We start from the raw sequence: 19,722 nt of genomic DNA on the forward strand, positions 1-19,722 counted from the left end.
GATTTTAGTAGAGTTGATGTTACCTTGTTTTATTTTCAAAATAATGGCATTTTGATTGTTTGTGCAATAATACATTTTTAATAGCATTTAAAAATGTAAAAAATTATATGGTTAATAATTTGTGGCTAGGTACAGATATTTTTTAGTTAATTTCTACTGTTTTGTACTGCTTGATTATCAATGTTATGTTATATGTTTCTTTCTAAATATATGCTTTTATTAAAATTTAAACAAAATAATTTGATTTTTATTGAAAATAAAAAATATGTACCTTTATTTAAATATATATATATATTCTTAACGGGCGGCAATTTGTCTTTTTGTCCGGGGCGATGTAACCCCTAGAGCGGGTCTAATCCCGGACACGGGAAATTTTACCCTGTTATCCCACTCTCTCGTCGGTNTATATATATATATATTTTTAAGGGGCGGCAATTTGTCTTCTTTTCCAGGGTGACGTAACCGCTAGAGCGGGCCTGAACATTGTTTGCTTAAAACCCATAAAAAGATCAAAATTCATGCCAATTTAATTAATCACAGCATATTATTGATTTGTACATAATATGAATCAATATTATGCAATATTTGCGAACACAAACCAATCAGCAAAAGGTAACAAAAAGGTGTACTTTCTTTAAATCCATGTTTGTTTGGTGCAATTTTGGAAAAATATAGCATCACAGATGCCATAGGAAATATCGACTTTGCTTGGCAAGAATTAACTGATAAATGCATGAACAAAGTGTGGAAGAAGTTATGGCTGAAGGTATCCAAGAATGCACAATGAGAAAAGCCTATCACTGTATCGTTAGGTTGACCAAAGTCAATCTAATTGATATAGCAGGACTAGGAGATATAGACAAACAGGATATTAAGGAGTTACAGCAGGTTTTGGCTAGAGCCTTATCAACAATGACCTTCTAGAACTGGCAGAACATGGAACTCATGTGGAACTGGGAAATAGTGATTCTGAAAATGAAGAATCCAAAAAATTTCTCTACAGATTTCCTTAGTAAAAGTTTGGTAAGATAACCAAAATCGTTGATCAAATTGTAGCGAATGATCCAGATTTTGAAAGGAGTGCAAAAGCAAAACGATGCATTTTGGATGCGATCTTCCGCTACCGACATTTGCTTAAGGAAAGAAAAAATGACAAATGAAACTTCATGACTTATTGATCAATCAATCAATCAAAGCTTTATTGTACTAAGGAAAAAAATCCTTGTTACAAGGAGGTTATTTTATACATGAAAAAAATTGTAGTAGTTTGTTTTACATGTTATGTTGTTTTTTTAACAAATAATTTTAACAGAGATAGAAAAAATATACATAAAAAAGTTATTGTTGCATAACATTATCTAAATATTAATTCACAACATCATTATTAAATATATTAGTAATCTGGATGAAAAAGTTATTTAGTTTATACATATCATTTTTTAATAAATTTCCAATTCTTAACATATAATTTAAATTGTGGTTCATGCCAAGTATTTCTGTTATTTGATATTTCTGATGATATTTTTTAATAGCTGTGCAGTCTTTCAACAGATGAAGAATAGAAAAGTTTTCTGATTTACACCAATAGCACTTTTGTTTAGAACAGTTTATATATGTATTATTAACCAACAAGGAATATTTATTTAGACGAAGTTGTAAGAATAATCGTTTAATATTCATATTTATATCAGTTATAATAAATCTGGAATCAGAAGGAATTTTTAAAATTTGAGAATACCAGGGGTAATAAGCCGATTGCAATATTGAGTTTTGATCCTGAGTTATTGATTGCGATATGGCCAATTCCATCAGTAGTGTATAGGCATTATTCCAATTTATGTCAGATTTATCTAATAAAACACTTGAGATCCATATGTTTGAAGTATATTATTGAATTTGTATTGCCAAATATCTTTGGTGGAATTTAGAACATTAGATTGATATATATTTTGGTGTAAAAATTTTATATTCTCATCATCTGTATTTATAAGTCGGTAATAGAATCTTATTAATCTTTTTAAAAACCAAGGAAATAGTTGAATTCTATTTGTTTCTGCTCTAACAGAATAACCTGGTATAGTTCTCTCAAGCTTGAATAATTTACGTAGATAATTAATATGAAATTTTTTTTTACAAATTTGAGGGCTGGAATAAAAAATGGAAGGAAGAATTATAGCGTTGAAAATTTTTATGTGAAGTTTTAGGTCAGATATTTTTAACATTGAGCATAAATATATAGTATTATCGATAAGCGAGTTAATTTTTGCAGTAAGTACTTTAAAATGGCGTTGAAAAGCTCCATTCCAGCTAAAGGTAATTCCCAGGTATTTTATGTTGCTGATAATTTCTAGAGGTTTGCTGTCTAGATAAAAGTTTTTTTCTTGATTAGATAATTTAATATTTTTCCTGAAAATAATTCTTTTTGTTTTTGAGGTGTTAATTGATAAATGTAACAATGATAAGTATTTATTTACTCTATTGAGTTTATGTTGTAATGTTATGCAAGTTGGTGCTAATAGTACTAAATCATTTGCGTATAGAATATAGTGAAAAATACAACCATTGATATATATTCCTTCATTATCCTTATCAAATAAGTTGTTTATGTCATTTATGTAGAAGTTGAAAAGGTATGGAAAAAGAGGTTCAGATTGAAGTATTCCACGTTTTGTAATTATTTCTGGACTAAGTAAGTTGCTATTTACAATATGTAGTTTATAAGAAGGAAAAAGATGCATAATCAAATTTGAAAAACTGTTACCTGCACCATATTGTTTTAATTTATTAATCAGAGTCGGAACATGAACAGAGTCAAAAAGCTTTGGTGATATCAATGAAGACAACATAAATTTTCCTATGTTTTTTGTAAATATATTTGAATAATTGAGGATAGCAACAAAATAGCAAATTCTGTACCCCTGGATTTGGTGAAAGTGTATTGAAATTCAGAGTTAAGATTCATTTCTTGGGTCCATCGCTAGAAATGGTTTACTAAAATAGATGTGAAACATTTCCTTAATACTGGAAGAAGAGCAATCGGTCTATAATTTTCAGGTTCCAAATGATGCCCTTTTTTTGTAGATCATAATTAATTTTGCTGTATTCCAAATTTCTGGGTATTTAGACGTTTTATAAAAAAGTTGAACGAGTCAAGCAAAATCTGTTTTCCCAATGGAGGCAGTGATTTGATAAATTTGGAAGTTATTAGGTCAATGCCAGGGGCAGATTTTAATTTCATTCTTTGGATTGAATCCTCAAGTTTGTCAAAAGTAAATGGCAAATCAAACAAATTATTCGGATTAAAGGATATTAGAGTTAGTGAATTAGCTATATTTGGAAATCTGTTAAAGAATTGAATCCAAGTTGATGTTTCTATATTTATTCGATGATCTAATTTTTTCCTTCTTAGTCTCTGTATTGTAGTCCAGAAGAAATCTGAATTTTTGGTAGAAATCAATTGATGATGTAAATTTTTTAAATAGTTGATCTTTTTTGCTTTTAATAAATTAAAATAAATAGTTTTTAATTTTTTATAATTCATAAATGTTTCATTTGAATAATTTTGTCTAAATTGGTGCAAAGCTTTATTCTTCTTTCTTTTCACTATGTAGCAGTGGAAGTCATACCAGGATTTTTTAAATGTAGAAATTTGTTGTTTTAAAGTTTGGATTTTTATAAATTGGTTAATTATATTTACCAGTTGTGTATATTTTTCGTTTTCATTATATAATTCATTATTTATTGTAGTTTTGATACAATCACTAATTTGTGAAAAAAGTCTTGATAATTATAATGAATTATTTGATGAAATATAGATTTTTTCTCATAATCAGTTTTAGTTTAAATTTCAAAAGAAGTTCAAATCGGAAAATGGTCAGACATATCACAATTCAAAATCTGAATAGATACACACAGATCCGACATGAGTTCTGAGCAAATAGTTAAATCTATTACCGAACATCCATTATAATTTATACATGTAAATTCAGAAGGACAGTCAAATCTTAGCCTTCCATTCATTATATGAATATATTTGAGCAGTTGCATTCCGAGTTTATTATATTTTTTATCTTTGGATTCTCTGGTATTGCAAATTAATGAATTGGGACCATAATATAATGTATCCATCTGTTGAGCTATTCTAGCATTCATATCGCCTATGATTATAATATATGGAGAAATATGCTTCCAACTTTCACATTGATCAAATATTTTATTTATAATTTCTAATTGTTCTGGAGGAGTGTATATCAATAGAATTATTATAAGCTTTTTAAATAACAATGTTATAGTTGAATTAGTAACATGTAGTAAAACCATTATGTAGTTATCAGTTTTTTCATTAAATTTAATCTCTCCAATATTTTTTTTTTAATCAGCAAACATAAACTTCCATACAGTCAGCCTGGACCATCCGGTTTTTGAGCAATTGTTGAGATAATATTAAATTGGTTGTTAACTTTGTCTAGATTTGTAATCGGATAGGTAATCCATGTTTCTGTAATGCCTAATATATGGTTATTATTCAACAAATGTATAAAATTATCGGTTTTAATTTTTTTTGCTAATCCTTGGCAGTTCCAATTAATTATTCACAATAATTGTCTTGTTGTTTTTTTTCCTTATTGATTTTTTCTTTAATATTGATTAGGATGTCCGATTTGGCAGATCTTCCAAAGGAGTATACTCTAAAAAATCTTCAGCGTAAACTAGTTGATGCTGTGTTAAACTATAAGTAATTTTATGCTGATTTATTGTGAAATAATCATCTCTTAATTTAATTTGAAAACCACGTTTTTTTAAATCAATGTAATGTGCTAAAAGCATTTTTCTTCTTAGCCGTGAATCCTTAACTATGTCTGCAGCCAGATTTACTTTCTTCCATTCTCCTAATAATTTATTTTGTTTTAACTTATTAAAATTCATCAATATATTATTGCGTAGTTGTTCTGTTCTTAAAGTTATACATTTAATATTAATTCTAGGATTGGGTATATTATGAATAAATTTTATATCTTCTTTTTCATTGATTGGCATTTTAGTAACAAATGCTAGAAAGTCTAAAAGTTCTTTGTGATTCTTATCTATCATAATATTTGTAAAATCGTAAATTATTAACTTATTATTATTAATAGCATTATTCATAGCATCAAGTCTAAATTGCATTTGTTCTTTGTAAGTACCCAGTTTAGTCAACTCTAATTCAATTTTTTCATATTTTTTCATTCACCAATTGTAGTTGTTTTTTAAATTCTATAATTTCGGTGTGAATATTTTTAATTTCATCATGAATAAGCATAAATTTGTTATCTGTCTTTTGGTTGCTAGCAGTAATAAGTTCAACTATCTTTAGCCATAACTCTGCAGTTGAGATGTCAGATGACTCTGGATTAGTTGACTTGGTTAAACTATTAGATTTAGAATTCTCACCTGATGTATTTGGAGAAACTGTTCTTCTTGTTTCTGTATAGTCAGTTATTAGATTTATTTCAGATCCAGATGATTTTGCATAGTTAGATAGTTGATTTGAACGATTAGTAGGTGTTTTCTGCAGAGGTCCAGGGTTAGATTCTATGCCAGACATTAGCAATAATAGCAAAATCAGTTTATAATTAATCATTATAGCGAACAAAAAATATATTTTAAGGTAATTAACAAGAAAAAAATGCCTTTGGTGAAGCAGAGAGAAAAAAGTCACCAACAGACTTGACAAAAGAAAAAATGACAAACGAAACTTCATGACTTTATTGCAAAAGAACAAGAATTTCAGAAAAGTCAGGACCTTTATCACAAAAAATGAACTTTACATTCCTGTGTGCATGTATTATTTAACATATATTATTATACAAATTAATATAAAAACAACTTAAAATAAAAGTAAAATTTGTTTATTTTTGGTTGCGTGATCCCCTATCCCTATTTACTCTATGTTAAAATGACCTCATTTAATGCTGTTTTGCTTAGTGCTTTGTTGTCTAGGAATGCATCCCCACATTAAGCAGGGTCTACTGTACTGATAAAAATTGTACTGTTTTTGTAAATTATTGTTAAATTTATGTTTTTTACAGTAAGAATTATCTATAATGATTGCAAAATTCAAGAAGTAAAATTTACAAATTACATCATCACAAAGATAAGAAATGAATCTAAAATTCTTAATATCATACTTCTTATAATATTTATATCTTCTTATAATTTATAAATTTTTCAATATTTATGTTATCACATGTAATAAAATGAAGAATAATTCTGATAAAAAACTAATAGACTTTAAAGTGCATCATCAATGAATTATTTGCAGACTAATTTAAAGAATTAAATAATTATTAACTCTACATTGTTGAAAATGTTGAAACTTTGCACCATATTTAAATAAAAGAAAATGCAATCTGCTTATCAAGAAAGCCAAAAATAAGGATTTATTAGTAACATTTTGGCCTACTGTTAAGGTGGTTTCAGCTAACTACATTCAATTGACATGAAGAGCTTATCTATGGTAGACTGCATCTATTGTTCTCAACTTGGTCTGCCAATTCCACAACACCTTACAAGTGACACACAAAGTTGTATGTAAAACCTGTGTGTAATCTTCTCAAATATTGATAGATTTTCTAACTTCTTTATATTATTTCTCTATGGATTTTATCATAAGTGTCATTTTCATTTTTTCATACCAGAATTTCCAAAAAATGAATTATATGGCAGAATTTTTACCTGTTATATATACCTGTTAGTGCAATAGGAAAATGCTGATTGGTCACTTTCTGTAGTGGGAATTTCTGAATGCATTGCTTTCTGAGCATGTAAAGATATCCTTATCTTTAGTCATTGATGAAATGATCATGAAAGTCATAAAACTGTGTAGGCCTAGTAAGATATAAATTTCAATTAGGTTTAAATAACAAAAAGTGGGATGAGGATTTTATTTCTTAGATGTAAGTCTAGAAGAATCCAGAAGGGGATATGAAAACATTTGTTATTTATCACTTAGTGGTACTACACACTGGTTAGTGGTTGCTGTGAATCTTAATTATTGTTATCCCAGTGTGGTAAGCAAATATCTAAAAATTTTCTAATTAGTCTCAGAAGAGGAGGGACTTAATTCTTGTACTCGGTGAAAATGGGTAAGATTGGCTATAATCTAATGATCTTAATCTTTGCTATAGTTTTTGTTTGAGCAATGCTGGGCTCATCTGTTAGTATACAATAAATGGGTTTTGTGTAAAGGCACATGTTTTTCCTGCCTCCTTCAACACCATCCACATGTGAAAAGACCCTAGACCATTTCTGACACAAGAATTAACTGATTCCCTCCCTTTTCTGGCTAACTCACAATAATCAATGCAAAAGTACATTCATAATATCTTTTGCAATGCTTTATGATGTTCCAAGATTATTATTGACCAATTTTAATTTCAGACATTTGTTCATTTCTCAGATGCATCAAAATAGTTAGCTTGATATATATGAAGATATAAGAATTTGATAGGTTCTATTATTTTTTGAATTTATGATTAAATAATTAATTAACTATACTTACTTGTCCCATTAGTCCTGCTTTTGTAGTACTAAAGTTCACTGTTGTAATTAAAGCAGATGCATATGGTGGCAATTCCAATGAAGAATATTTTGTAATTAAAAACATTTTGAAATTTTCATTGAAATCAACTAATTTCTCACCAATTTGAATAACATATCTGGGACCTTAAAAAAAAATTAACATACAAAATTAACAACATAAACATATTTTGTTTATGTTGTCTCTTTCAATTATTCATATTATAATTATTGTGATACTATTATACAGGAGGGTGCAAAGTTGAGAATCTGATACAGTTGAGAATCTGAGAAATACAAATGTTTGGTGTTCATTATTATTATCATTTATTAGTTTGTATTCCTTATTTGTGATTTAATTTGTACATAAAAATAAATGTTTTTTCTTCCTATTTTCTCCCTATATGTTTTTTTTCCATAATAGCAACTATATAACTACTTTTGCACCCCCTGTATATTAATTATGTGATACAAATATTAAAAATTTTAATTTAAATAAGTTTTCAAAAATTCTAAGTCATCCTCTTGATAAAAATAAAACTGTATAATTCTGATATGATAAAAATCAGCAATTTTATACTGGAATCTTATAATACTATAAGGAAATGTAAATTTTAAACAACTAAGTGGCAAAAGATAGCAAGTAAATATTATAAATAATTATTTATACTATAAATACAATACATTTGTATTATTATAATATATAACAAAAACATAAATTTTCATGAATTTTCCGCATGCCTCTACAATTTTTATATCAGTCTTTATATTCAAATTCAAAAATTTACAAATAGTTATTTATGTAGATTTTTAATTATAAATGAAATTGATGATCCAGTTTACTTACAAACATCTTACATATAAATATTTTTCAAATGCATATGAAAAAATAAATTTACAATGACTTTTATTATTACAAAGATTATTATTTCATATAGTATTTTACTATATTATTAATACTATATGAAATAATAATCGTTATTATAAATTGTTGTACTCATTTAGTTTGCTTAATATTCATAAAAATTTTGTAGGTTGAATTTTTTGGTATGTTATTAGAAGTTTGAAGTACTTTAGCTCTCTACTAAAGTATTTCCCACTTCTAATTTCAATATTTATACCACAAAATTCAATTTATGCTGTTAATAGAAAGTTAAAAAAACAATTTTGTTCAATCAATGCTATAAGAATAAGAAAAGTAAATTAAATAGTAATGATTATATATTCAAAGAATTTATGAATACTATTCATGGTGATTGCCATTAAAGGATTATCAAAATAAAATAAACAATTTATTAACAGCAATTAAAATTGTATCTAATGGTAAGTAATAGTTATCCTACTGTCATAACCAAATATTGAAGAAAAGCTAAATAAAGACTACTATGTAGAAGAATTAGAAGAAGGAATAGACATGGAATCCATGTTAGTAAAACTTACAAGACATGCTAAGATGTTGGGACATGATATGAATTACCTTAGATGTTTTTTAAGAGAGGAAACTATGCCCAATACTTTTGTACTTATAGGGAAATCTAAATGTGAAAATAGAGTTTTATGCTATTTTCTCTCTAAAACATGTAAGTGTTATTGTAAAAAATCTTTATGAAAAAATAATAACAATGTGTTTCTAATTATATTATTGTTCTTTCATAGCATCGAGGAGGGGTTGTGAAATCACAACAGCCCAAAATGCATCTGTATAATCTGTGTTAAGTTTATATAATAAAATCTTAAGTCATTCAACTGAAAATTGCTATGAGAAAATCAACCATTATGGATTAAAGTGATTTTATACACATCTACACAGAGCTAAATAAAGATTATCTCATTTTTTTTCAGTTTTCCTAATTTTTCAACCATATATTGATAGTCCATTATTTCCTATAGTTATTTTTATTTGATCTACTATTTCTTCATTCTTGGCAATAAAATAAAAATTATATATATAGGGCACACATTTACTAAGAATAAATTGTTAAAACATAGTAGATAAAAGCTTCTCAAGAATATCATAATAAACATTTTATACTTAAAATATAATTGATTAGTAACTGAGAAAAGACAGCCAGATGGCCGAGCAGTTAAGGTGACAGCCTACAGCTATAGGGAATCCAGGATCAAATCTGGATGGGTTTGAAAACCCCAGGAATTTTTAGGGATGGTTTATTTGGCTATGTCAAGCTCTGTCCCTCACCATCTGGCCCCCCCACTGTGGGACTGGCTGAGCCCGTAATAGGTTTGTTAAAAAACGGTTTCTCTTAGTGCCCACGGGATAATGACAGTTAAAAAAAGTATTTATTTTTTATTTTTTCCCTATCACATGTGATTGGTTATCCAAAATTATCCCACCCTGATTATTTTGGATAATTCATGCTTTACTGTATTATAAAATCATTAAACAATTAAATGAATTCCTATCAAGTCGCCAATTATGACAAAATCATTTTAATTACAGGTAGCCCTCAGTTTACGCCGCAGTTCCATTCCTGCAAAAGCCGGCGCAAATCGAATCGGCGTAAAACGAACCCATATTTACAGTGAGGTATAGGGTTAGGTTCTACATAAGTGAAAAATAAGCTAATAATTTTGTTTATTAATACAATATAATACAAAATACATATAAATTTTATNCAGTTAAAGTTATGAATGAGAAACTATGAGACTACTATAAAACATGATATAAACATATTAATTAAAAAATGCTGTATTTTACAGTAGCACTTTTCAAACTTGTTGATGTGGAAAATTTATGTCTAGAAAAATATAATACAGATTCCAATATGTCAGGGATAAGTACAATATTTTTGCTATATTATCAAGTTATTTCATTTAGTGCAAATGTGTCCATATAACAGTATCTTTAGGTACAAATATACTGTATCAGTAAGGCATATTTATCAATATTGTAATGTTTGCTTCTGAAAATATTATTTGATACCATATGGTCTTGGAAATTATCTGTGAACTTATTGTGAATTTATCTGTGGAATTAACTGTGAAAAATCAGCTTTGGTTTACTAGCACTAATCTAAGACTTCAAGCAGCAAAGAGTTTGTGTATTAAAAACAATATTTTACAATATTGTTTTTAATACACAATTAAATGTTTATGTTAAAAAATCAATAAGACATTTTAATTCCTAACTAGAAATTTAAAGAAAATGAAAAAGTTAAATTTTGATTAAATTCTTATTTGCCTACTAACTTAAAACAATGCGATTTGAAATAGTTTATTTCATCCAAAAATTCTTATATAAATTACTATCTACATTTTTCAATTATTTTATATTTTAAACTAAATTTTATTTATTATTTGAATATTACAATACACTAGAACAAACTATTACAATTTAACAGTAGAAATTTTACTTACACCTATTTCCAATTTAGAAAGCTAAAAACAATACAAATTATCAATATTAGTAATTTAAAATTAAATATAAATTGAAATGCAGTAATTGACTTTTATTAACAAAGTTTTCTATCTACTTCATTGTAATTTTATTTGCTTATTCCAGTATTTAACATGAAACAGTCATTTCTTAAGCTTGCATATTTATTTTTAAAATAAATAAAATGTTTTAGAAGTTTTAAAAGAATTAATAACATAGAAAAATTTTACTAAATCATATTTATATAAATGGTTTTAGAAATTCTACTTATATATACTACTTGATTCATATCAATCAGTTTTTACCTTTTCATTACTGGATTAAAAAAGATTTTTTGGTTTTTATAGTTTTAAGTTCACAACAGTATATGTTTTCTAGTAACAGTATGGGGAGAAAACCAAAAGAACTATATTATTAAATTTGAAAAATTATTGAAAGAAACTGAAATATTTAAAGTAGATATTAATTTTTTTAAGTTGTATATATCAGCAATGGGGACAAGACAAGTTATAGACACTGCTGTTGCCCAATCATATTAAATTAAAACGAGTTTACATAGAAGTTTTCTCATAAAAATTCATAATCAAATAGTGAAATATGTTATTGAATTTAACAGAATTAAAATTAAAAGATAAAGAAATAAATTAAAAAATTAAATAAGAAATTTGCCCAACATTAAAATTAAAAATAGAATTGGAAAAAAGTAGTAATTAATAAAATCAGATTAAAAAAAAAAAAACAAATGCAATATGTAAAATTTTCCAAGAAAGATTTAGATTATAATTGTGGGCCTGATCCAACCCATGACAATACCAACAAGAGACACGGAATTTAAGTCGTTACTTGATATTGATAAGCAATTATACAGAAAGTGCATATCTTGAATAGTTTCACCACTTGTGGCATACAGTAAGGAGATCTAAAAATCAGTTAACTATCCCAGGGGTCGGCAGGAGCGGCTCATGAACCGCATGCAGCTCTTTGCATAGATGTTTGCGACTCTTCAGACATAAACTCCAATTTCACCTCATCTTAAGCAGCCTTGTAACTTATGAGTTTATGAGATAGAGCCACTGAACAAACTTCGACTCATATGGCATACTCTCTAACTCTCTAGCCCGTCCACACATGACAACACTTGCATTAATCAATATGAGTCGCATGTTAACTTATTAAATATATATATATAATCAGTTAAAGTTATGAATGAGAAACTATGAGACTACTATAAAACATGATATAAACATATTAATTAAAAAATGCTGTATTTTACAGTAGCACTTTTCAAACTTGTTGATGTGGAAAATTTATGTCTAGAAAAATATAATACAGATTCCAATATGTCAGGGATAAGTACAATATTTTTGCTATATTATCAAGTTATTTCATTTAGTGCAAATGTGTCCATATAACAGTATCTTTAGGTACAAATATACTGTATCAGTAAGGCATATTTATCAATATTGTAATGTTTGCTTCTGAAAATATTATTTGATACCATATGGTCTTGGAAATTATCTGTGAACTTATTGTGAATTTATCTGTGGAATTAACTGTGAAAAATCAGCTTTGGTTTACTAGCACTAATCTAAGACTTCAAGCAGCAAAGAGTTTGTGTATTAAAAACAATATTTTACAATATTGTTTTTAATACACAATTAAATGTTTATGTTAAAAAATCAATAAGACATTTTAATTCCTAACTAGAAATTTAAAGAAAATGAAAAAGTTAAATTTTGATTAAATTCTTATTTGCCTACTAACTTAAAACAATGCGATTTGAAATAGTTTATTTCATCCAAAAATTCTTATATAAATTACTATCTACATTTTTCAATTATTTTATATTTTAAACTAAATTTTATTTATTATTTGAATATTACAATACACTAGAACAAACTATTACAATTTAACAGTAGAAATTTTACTTACACCTATTTCCAATTTAGAAAGCTAAAAACAATACAAATTATCAATATTAGTAATTTAAAATTAAATATAAATTGAAATGCAGTAATTGACTTTTATTAACAAAGTTTTCTATCTACTTCATTGTAATTTTATTTGCTTATTCCAGTATTTAACATGAAACAGTCATTTCTTAAGCTTGCATATTTATTTTTAAAATAAATAAAATGTTTTAGAAGTTTTAAAAGAATTAATAACATAGAAAAATTTTACTAAATCATATTTATATAAATGGTTTTAGAAATTCTACTTATATATACTACTTGATTCATATCAATCAGTTTTTACCTTTTCATTACTGGATTAAAAAAGATTTTTTGGTTTTTATAGTTTTAAGTTCACAACAGTATATGTTTTCTAGTAACAGTACGGGGAGAAAACCAAAAGAACTATATTATTAAATTTGAAAAATTATTGAAAGAAACTGAAATATTTAAAGTAGATATTAATTTTTTTAAGTTGTATATATCAGCAATGGGGACAAGACAAGTTATAGACACTGCTGTTGCCCAATCATATTAAATTAAAACGAGTTTACATAGAAGTTTTCTCATAAAAATTCATAATCAAATAGTGAAATATGTTATTGAATTTAACAGAATTAAAATTAAAAGATAAAGAAATAAATTAAAAAATTAAATAAGAAATTTGCCCAACATTAAAATTAAAAATAGAATTGGAAAAAAGTAGTAATTAATAAAATCAGATTAAAAAAAAAAAAACAAATGCAATATGTAAAATTTTCCAAGAAAGATTTAGATTATAATTGTGGGCCTGATCCAACCCATGACAATACCAACAAGAGACACGGAATTTAAGTCGTTACTTGATATTGATAAGCAATTATACAGAAAGTGCATATCTTGAATAGTTTCACCACTTGTGGCATACAGTAAGGAGATCTAAAAATCAGTTAACTATCCCAGGGGTCGGCAGGAGCGGCTCATGAACCGCATGCAGCTCTTTGCATAGATGTTTGCGACTCTTCAGACATAAACTCCAATTTCACCTCATCTTAAGCAGCCTTGTAACTTATGAGTTTATGAGATAGAGCCACTGAACAAACTTCGACTCATATGGCATACTCTCTACCACTCTTTAGCCCGTCCACACATGACAACACTTGCATTAATCAATATGAGTCGCATGTGAGTGGTAGCATTTGAAGCATATCTATATATATATAACCCATTGAATGTGTGTCCATCCGTCCGACGTCTGTCCATATAACGTTATGCCAAAAACAGCCACTAGAGGCCCCCTATCATGTGTTGTATTTCGCACATTTCAATTAACAATATAAATTATTATTTACATTAACAGTATAAATTATTATTATTTATTTGACCAATAGCCAATAACAATATAAATAATTCAGTATATTTGTAAATAGGAATTTATTATTGTCACAAAATGCCTGTAACGCGCACTAGGGGGCATCTCTCTGGTATATATATGTGGCTCTCCAGTACTTTTGTTATCCTGTTTCTATAACAATTTAGCTCTTCTCACTTGACAAACTGCTGACCCTTGAACTATCCTAAAGATTAAACAAGCCTACAAAATGAGGAACTACATATTAAAAACAAAATTAAGAAAAATTTACCTACAAAAATAAAGCAAAAGTACTGTACATTAGAACTAAATGGTTTGAGCATTACAAAAAAAAAATTGGACTACAGAATTTTTTATTAAAAATGGCTTAACAATCATTAAAGTAAATTAACTGAGATAGTGGAAAAGAAGTGGGTAATTCAAAAAGAAAGTGAAATAAAAAATAATATGCTATATAAAATATTACTGAGAGATCCAACAGAAATAATTTCAAAAGTAACTTAGAATATTGGAATAACTAAATGAGAATAACTTAGAATAACTAAATTAAATCAATTAAAGAAAATAAATACTTAAATCAAAAATTACCTATTATGTCTTGATAACAATAGAAAACAACTAGTACTAAATTTGAGTAAAGATTCCAGCAATGAGTTATGCAACTTTCCAGATGAAAAATATTTATGTTTAAGAAACATCTTAGCAAGTTTTAAAATTGAGTGTGATACCATCTATTATAAGATATTATATAAAAACCCTTATATTATTAATTAAAATAAAAAGGCAAATGGTTTAATTTTGAGGATAGAGATGAATTTTTAAAAATATTGTAAGTGCCACCAACAATGAAAATTTTTGTTATGTCTGATATGACATGATTTCCTTGTATCGCCCTATACTCTCAAACTTTAATCACCAAAATTTAATAGCATCAATGCCCCTTATATACCAGATTATCATGCCAAATTCCTTAATCTTTACTCCATCTTGAGACATTAAATGAAATAGATGCCAATACAAATGTTCATAGAATTTTTTCCTTTTTTGGGTTCAGGAAATCTCAAAATATTGAGATTTGCAAAAAACTGGAGGGTCAAATTTAATATGATTCTAATACTTTCCCACGTTATGTATACAGTAGAGCATTGTTTATCCGAAAGTCAATTATCTGAAAGAATTCCAGTCAGCAAATTTAAATTTTTCTCAGTGCTGTGGCGCTGCAATCTTTGGCTATGTCTTGGGCTACTCAAATAGTTTACGTTTTTGATACTAAATTAACTTCTGAAGTATAATTTTTTATTGTTTTTATATTTTTCACTATATTTCTTTTGTTTGTACAAAATAAAAAAATAATTTTTAATGATACAATAGTCTTCGTTAGGCTTAACATTGACGAAAATTCAACGCAAAGTGACACGCAATGGAAAAAAATTTCAACATGGGATAGATTAATATATTTTTTTGTACATAATCGGTTATCTGAAATATCAATTTTCTGAACAACCCCAGTCCCCAATTGATTCGGATAAATGACGCTCTACTGTATATAACAACCATAAAAGTAAAACATATAAAAAGGATAAAAAAAGTAAAACCTGTTGTAGACTTATAATTCAGTTTTATATAACTTGAAAAAGATCCTAAAGAAAATATTGTCAGTATATAAAAATTCTCCATATACTGTCAATAACATAAGAGAGTAAATTATCTCATTAAAAACTATATTGATTAATAGTTATTATAAACTGGCAAGTCTAGATATTGAAAACATCTATATACTTCAATCACATGGTATATGATAAAAAACCTTGAAAAAAATAAAAATGGATGAATATTATTTAAACATGATATAACTAGCATATAAAAACAAAAATATTAATTATTTATTATGATGCCGGCTACAATTTTTAATCACATTTTAAGTTAAAAATTAATTGGGGTCTTTAACCACTAAGCTTTCCATATCCATATCTCAATTTTCATCTAAATAACTGTTCCTGAGATAAGGTAAAAAATTTGAATTGAAATCACTTGACTTCCAGTATAGAGTGGAAATTCATATTAAGTTAATCAGGGCCTCTGGCCCCTAAGCTTTCTATATCTGGTTTCAATTTTCATCTCTCAAACTTCATTCTTTAAATTAATGAAGGAAGGATGGACAAATTGATGAGAGTGGGAATTTATAAGTCTGTGATTTGAAAACTGTAGCCAAATACTTTAAAATGGGTGATAATTTCTTCATCAAATGGGATAGAATCAGCATGAGTACAAATTAGTTATGATAAATATTGTTAACTTAATTGCAACAGTTAAAGGAATCTGTTATTTAGGTAGTATGTTGACAATATTATAAATACATGAGAGTAGATATACAGAACTGAGCAAAATCATTGGAATAGCGAACAGTTTAAATACAAGGTTTAAATTTATTACAGCACCTAAAAAAATACAATTATAAGTTACTTAGATGTACAGATTAAACGAGCAATAAAAGAATTGGAATTCTTTGAATATAAGAAAACCTGTAATATAGACAAAAATATTAATTTACTATTTTACTATCAAGTCCCGATGTATTTATTTTGTAAGAATTTATTTTGTATGGAATATAAAAACATATAAAATAGAACTACGAAAAAAAAAATAAAAAAAAAAAAATGAAATCCAACAATTAAAGAGAGAGATGGCACTAAATGATTATCTGATAAAACTTGTACAAAAATGGGAACTCTAATGCCAAAAAAATTTACAAATAAATAAGTATATATTTCACAATGGTAATTAGAATGATGATAAAATAATATAATAATAACAAAATGTTTTTTGGCTTTCTATATGTAGTAGGCACTGTACATTTGAGAAAATAAAGCAGATTTTTCATAGTTATAATATTATATTAGCATCTATCAGACAAACAAGGAAAGGTGGAAGGATTCCTGAAAGCACTGCATACAATCCAGAAAGTCATATTTTGAATCATATAACTCCCAGTAATTGGTAATTGCTTTTGTTTTCCTATAATAAATTTTGTCTTATATATTTTTGAACAGTCCTTATAAATAAAAGATAAAAAAACTGATAAATATTCAAAATTAAATACCATTTTGATTTTTTCATAATTTTTTTTATTTTAAATATACATATATTATATTAATTTTGTTAAATTTTCATCTTACCTGTAATATAATTATAGCATTTTCTATTGATAACAAATCAGAAGGCAAACCTTCTGTTTTCCAAGTTAACTGTTCTTGTTCATTACTTAAAAATTGCTTTAAATCAAAACTCTTGTATCCTAAAATGGAACACCATTTTTCAATATTAATTTGTCTTATATCTTCTGAAGAGGATGATAAATATGTAATAAAAGCAGCAGCTAGTAATGACTGCACAGGAAGTTTTGTTAATTCCTTATCTATTTCTCCTAGCTAAAAATAAAGATAAAATATTATAATACCAAAAAAATTTATTTTAGTTTTATTTTATAAATGTAGAATGTTTTAAGTTTATAAATACAGTAACAAAATACAGTTGATATAGTAAACTTTCAAAGGGTTGAGCTAAATCATTCACCATATCAAGAATCCATTATATACATAAAGAACAGCAAGGACCAACAAAATTGTTCACTATATTGAAAATTTATATCAAGAGTCTATTGTATTTCATCATCAGTAATCTAATTGTTAAAGAATAGTTTTAAAACAATAATATTTTTCACTCTCATTTTACATGGCAGATTGTTCATATAAAATAAAAATTGTGTACATTGTGAGACTAACATTTATATGGGAAAAATAAAATCCAAGGTTCTACTTTTTATTAACCAATAAAAAATAAATGAAAATAAGATTTCATTCTATATCTTCTTCACTTGTTGATTAAAAAAAAACACAATTTTCTTTTCCTTTTTTGGTTGAAAATCTTGACATTTCCATTAGTAACTTACATATCAGATTTTATTTTATAATGGAAACAATAGTAACATTCAAATGATGGATCTTTAAAATAATGAAAATCAAAATTTTCTGTATTATATCCCACAGTATACTTGTATACTGTGGGATTGCGGCGATATACGATCCATAAATTATTGATGTTCGCAATATCCTTCATCATTTTTCTTAAGAAGGAATGATAGTTGATTACCACCATGCGTTGATTGTTAATTAATGGAGACTGATTAGTTTTAAACTGAAAAGTTGCGATGAGTTTTTTTATGAGATTCTTTTGGTAACCATTTTGTTGTGCTATTTGTGGTTACCAAAAGAATCTCATAAAAAAAACTCATTGCAACTTTTCAGTTTAAAACTAATCAGTCTCCATTAATTAACAATCAACGCATGGCGGTAATCAACTATCATCCCTTCTTAAGAAAAATGATGAAGGATATTGCGAACATCAATAATTTACGGATCGTATATCGCCGCAATCCCACAGTATACAAGTTACTGAGAAATGATAAAAAGAATGACAACCAGATCGCTACCTCCAGTATTTACTCCATACCAATCAAAGACCGTCGCTTTGATTCAGATAGTGTTTATATAGGTGCTACTTTGAGAAGCTTGGAACAAAGAATCAAAGAACATAAATACTCTATTAGAAAGAACAACGATAGCACCGTTTTAGCATCTTACACCAACCAGCAAGGAATTGAGGTCATATGGGACCAAGCTTCCATCATTAGACCCACGTCTAACAAGCACTCCATCAAACATCTCGAAAAATTGGAGATTTATAAAGCACGAGGGAAAACTACTTGTATCAATCATAGGGACGCCCACTCTCTATCCACAGCATGGAAATCATTCTATGAAGATAACCTGTAATTTTTACAAAACATTAATTTTTAATGAGAAACTGTTGAGCTCTTTATTTTTATTTATTTATTTATTTATTTACTTTTAGTCTTATATCCCTAACTTTTTGTATTCACTCCGTTAAGCGTTCATCATTACGCATGCGCAGTTATTATTTTTTCGTAAATTTGATTTTGTTCTATTTTTAATGTTCTTTTTAACTGATGATGATTGCTAAAGATGATCGAAAACGTTTTTATAATATTAAATTATTTGCTAGAATTTGTAAAAAGGTGATAATTTTGATTAATTCTTTCTAGTTCCAGTACAAGTTATTTTTATTGTTCACCTTAACTTTGGACCACTGTGAAAAACAGGGATGATGAACATTAATAAGTAATTCATGACAAAGTATAGTCCAAAACTAGGTATAACATGTTATACTCTAAAGTATCCTTAAAAAATTATTATTATATATTATAAAAATAAATGTGTTAAAAGGCTGCTTAGCATTGGCAAAAGTTATGATAAACTGAACTGTAGGTATGTTTACAAGATTAAAAATTAAATTTTAAAATTTATGAAAGTATAATAGAATAATAATTGTATAAGACAAAATATATTGAAATAACAGAACAATTATAAAGTAGTTAAAATATCTTTTAT

At 26.9% G+C, this 19,722-nt stretch overlaps 1 protein-coding gene across 1 annotated transcript in view; it reads right to left on the reverse strand.

Moving 5' to 3' along the window:
* Positions 1–19,722, reverse strand: part of LOC111612631 (cytoplasmic dynein 2 heavy chain 1-like) — a gene marked incomplete at its 3' end in the record, with an annotated part of 63,855 nt that overhangs the window by 14,536 nt on the left and 29,597 nt on the right. The window contains exons 8-11 of the mRNA XM_023353871.1: positions 17,431–17,682; positions 12,884–12,904; positions 10,929–10,953; positions 7,541–7,704 (exon numbers count right to left, since the gene is read on the reverse strand). Of these exons, the coding sequence (XP_023209639.1) occupies positions 7,541–7,704; positions 10,929–10,953; positions 12,884–12,904; positions 17,431–17,682 (462 nt within the window). The remainder of the gene's footprint in view (positions 1–7,540; positions 7,705–10,928; positions 10,954–12,883; positions 12,905–17,430; positions 17,683–19,722) is intronic.

Source organism: Centruroides sculpturatus, unplaced genomic scaffold, assembly GCF_000671375.1.
Source record: "Centruroides sculpturatus isolate CEXI.00-Female unplaced genomic scaffold, Cexi_2.0 scaffold1552, whole genome shotgun sequence".
NCBI classification, from domain to species: domain Eukaryota; kingdom Metazoa; phylum Arthropoda; class Arachnida; order Scorpiones; family Buthidae; genus Centruroides; species Centruroides sculpturatus.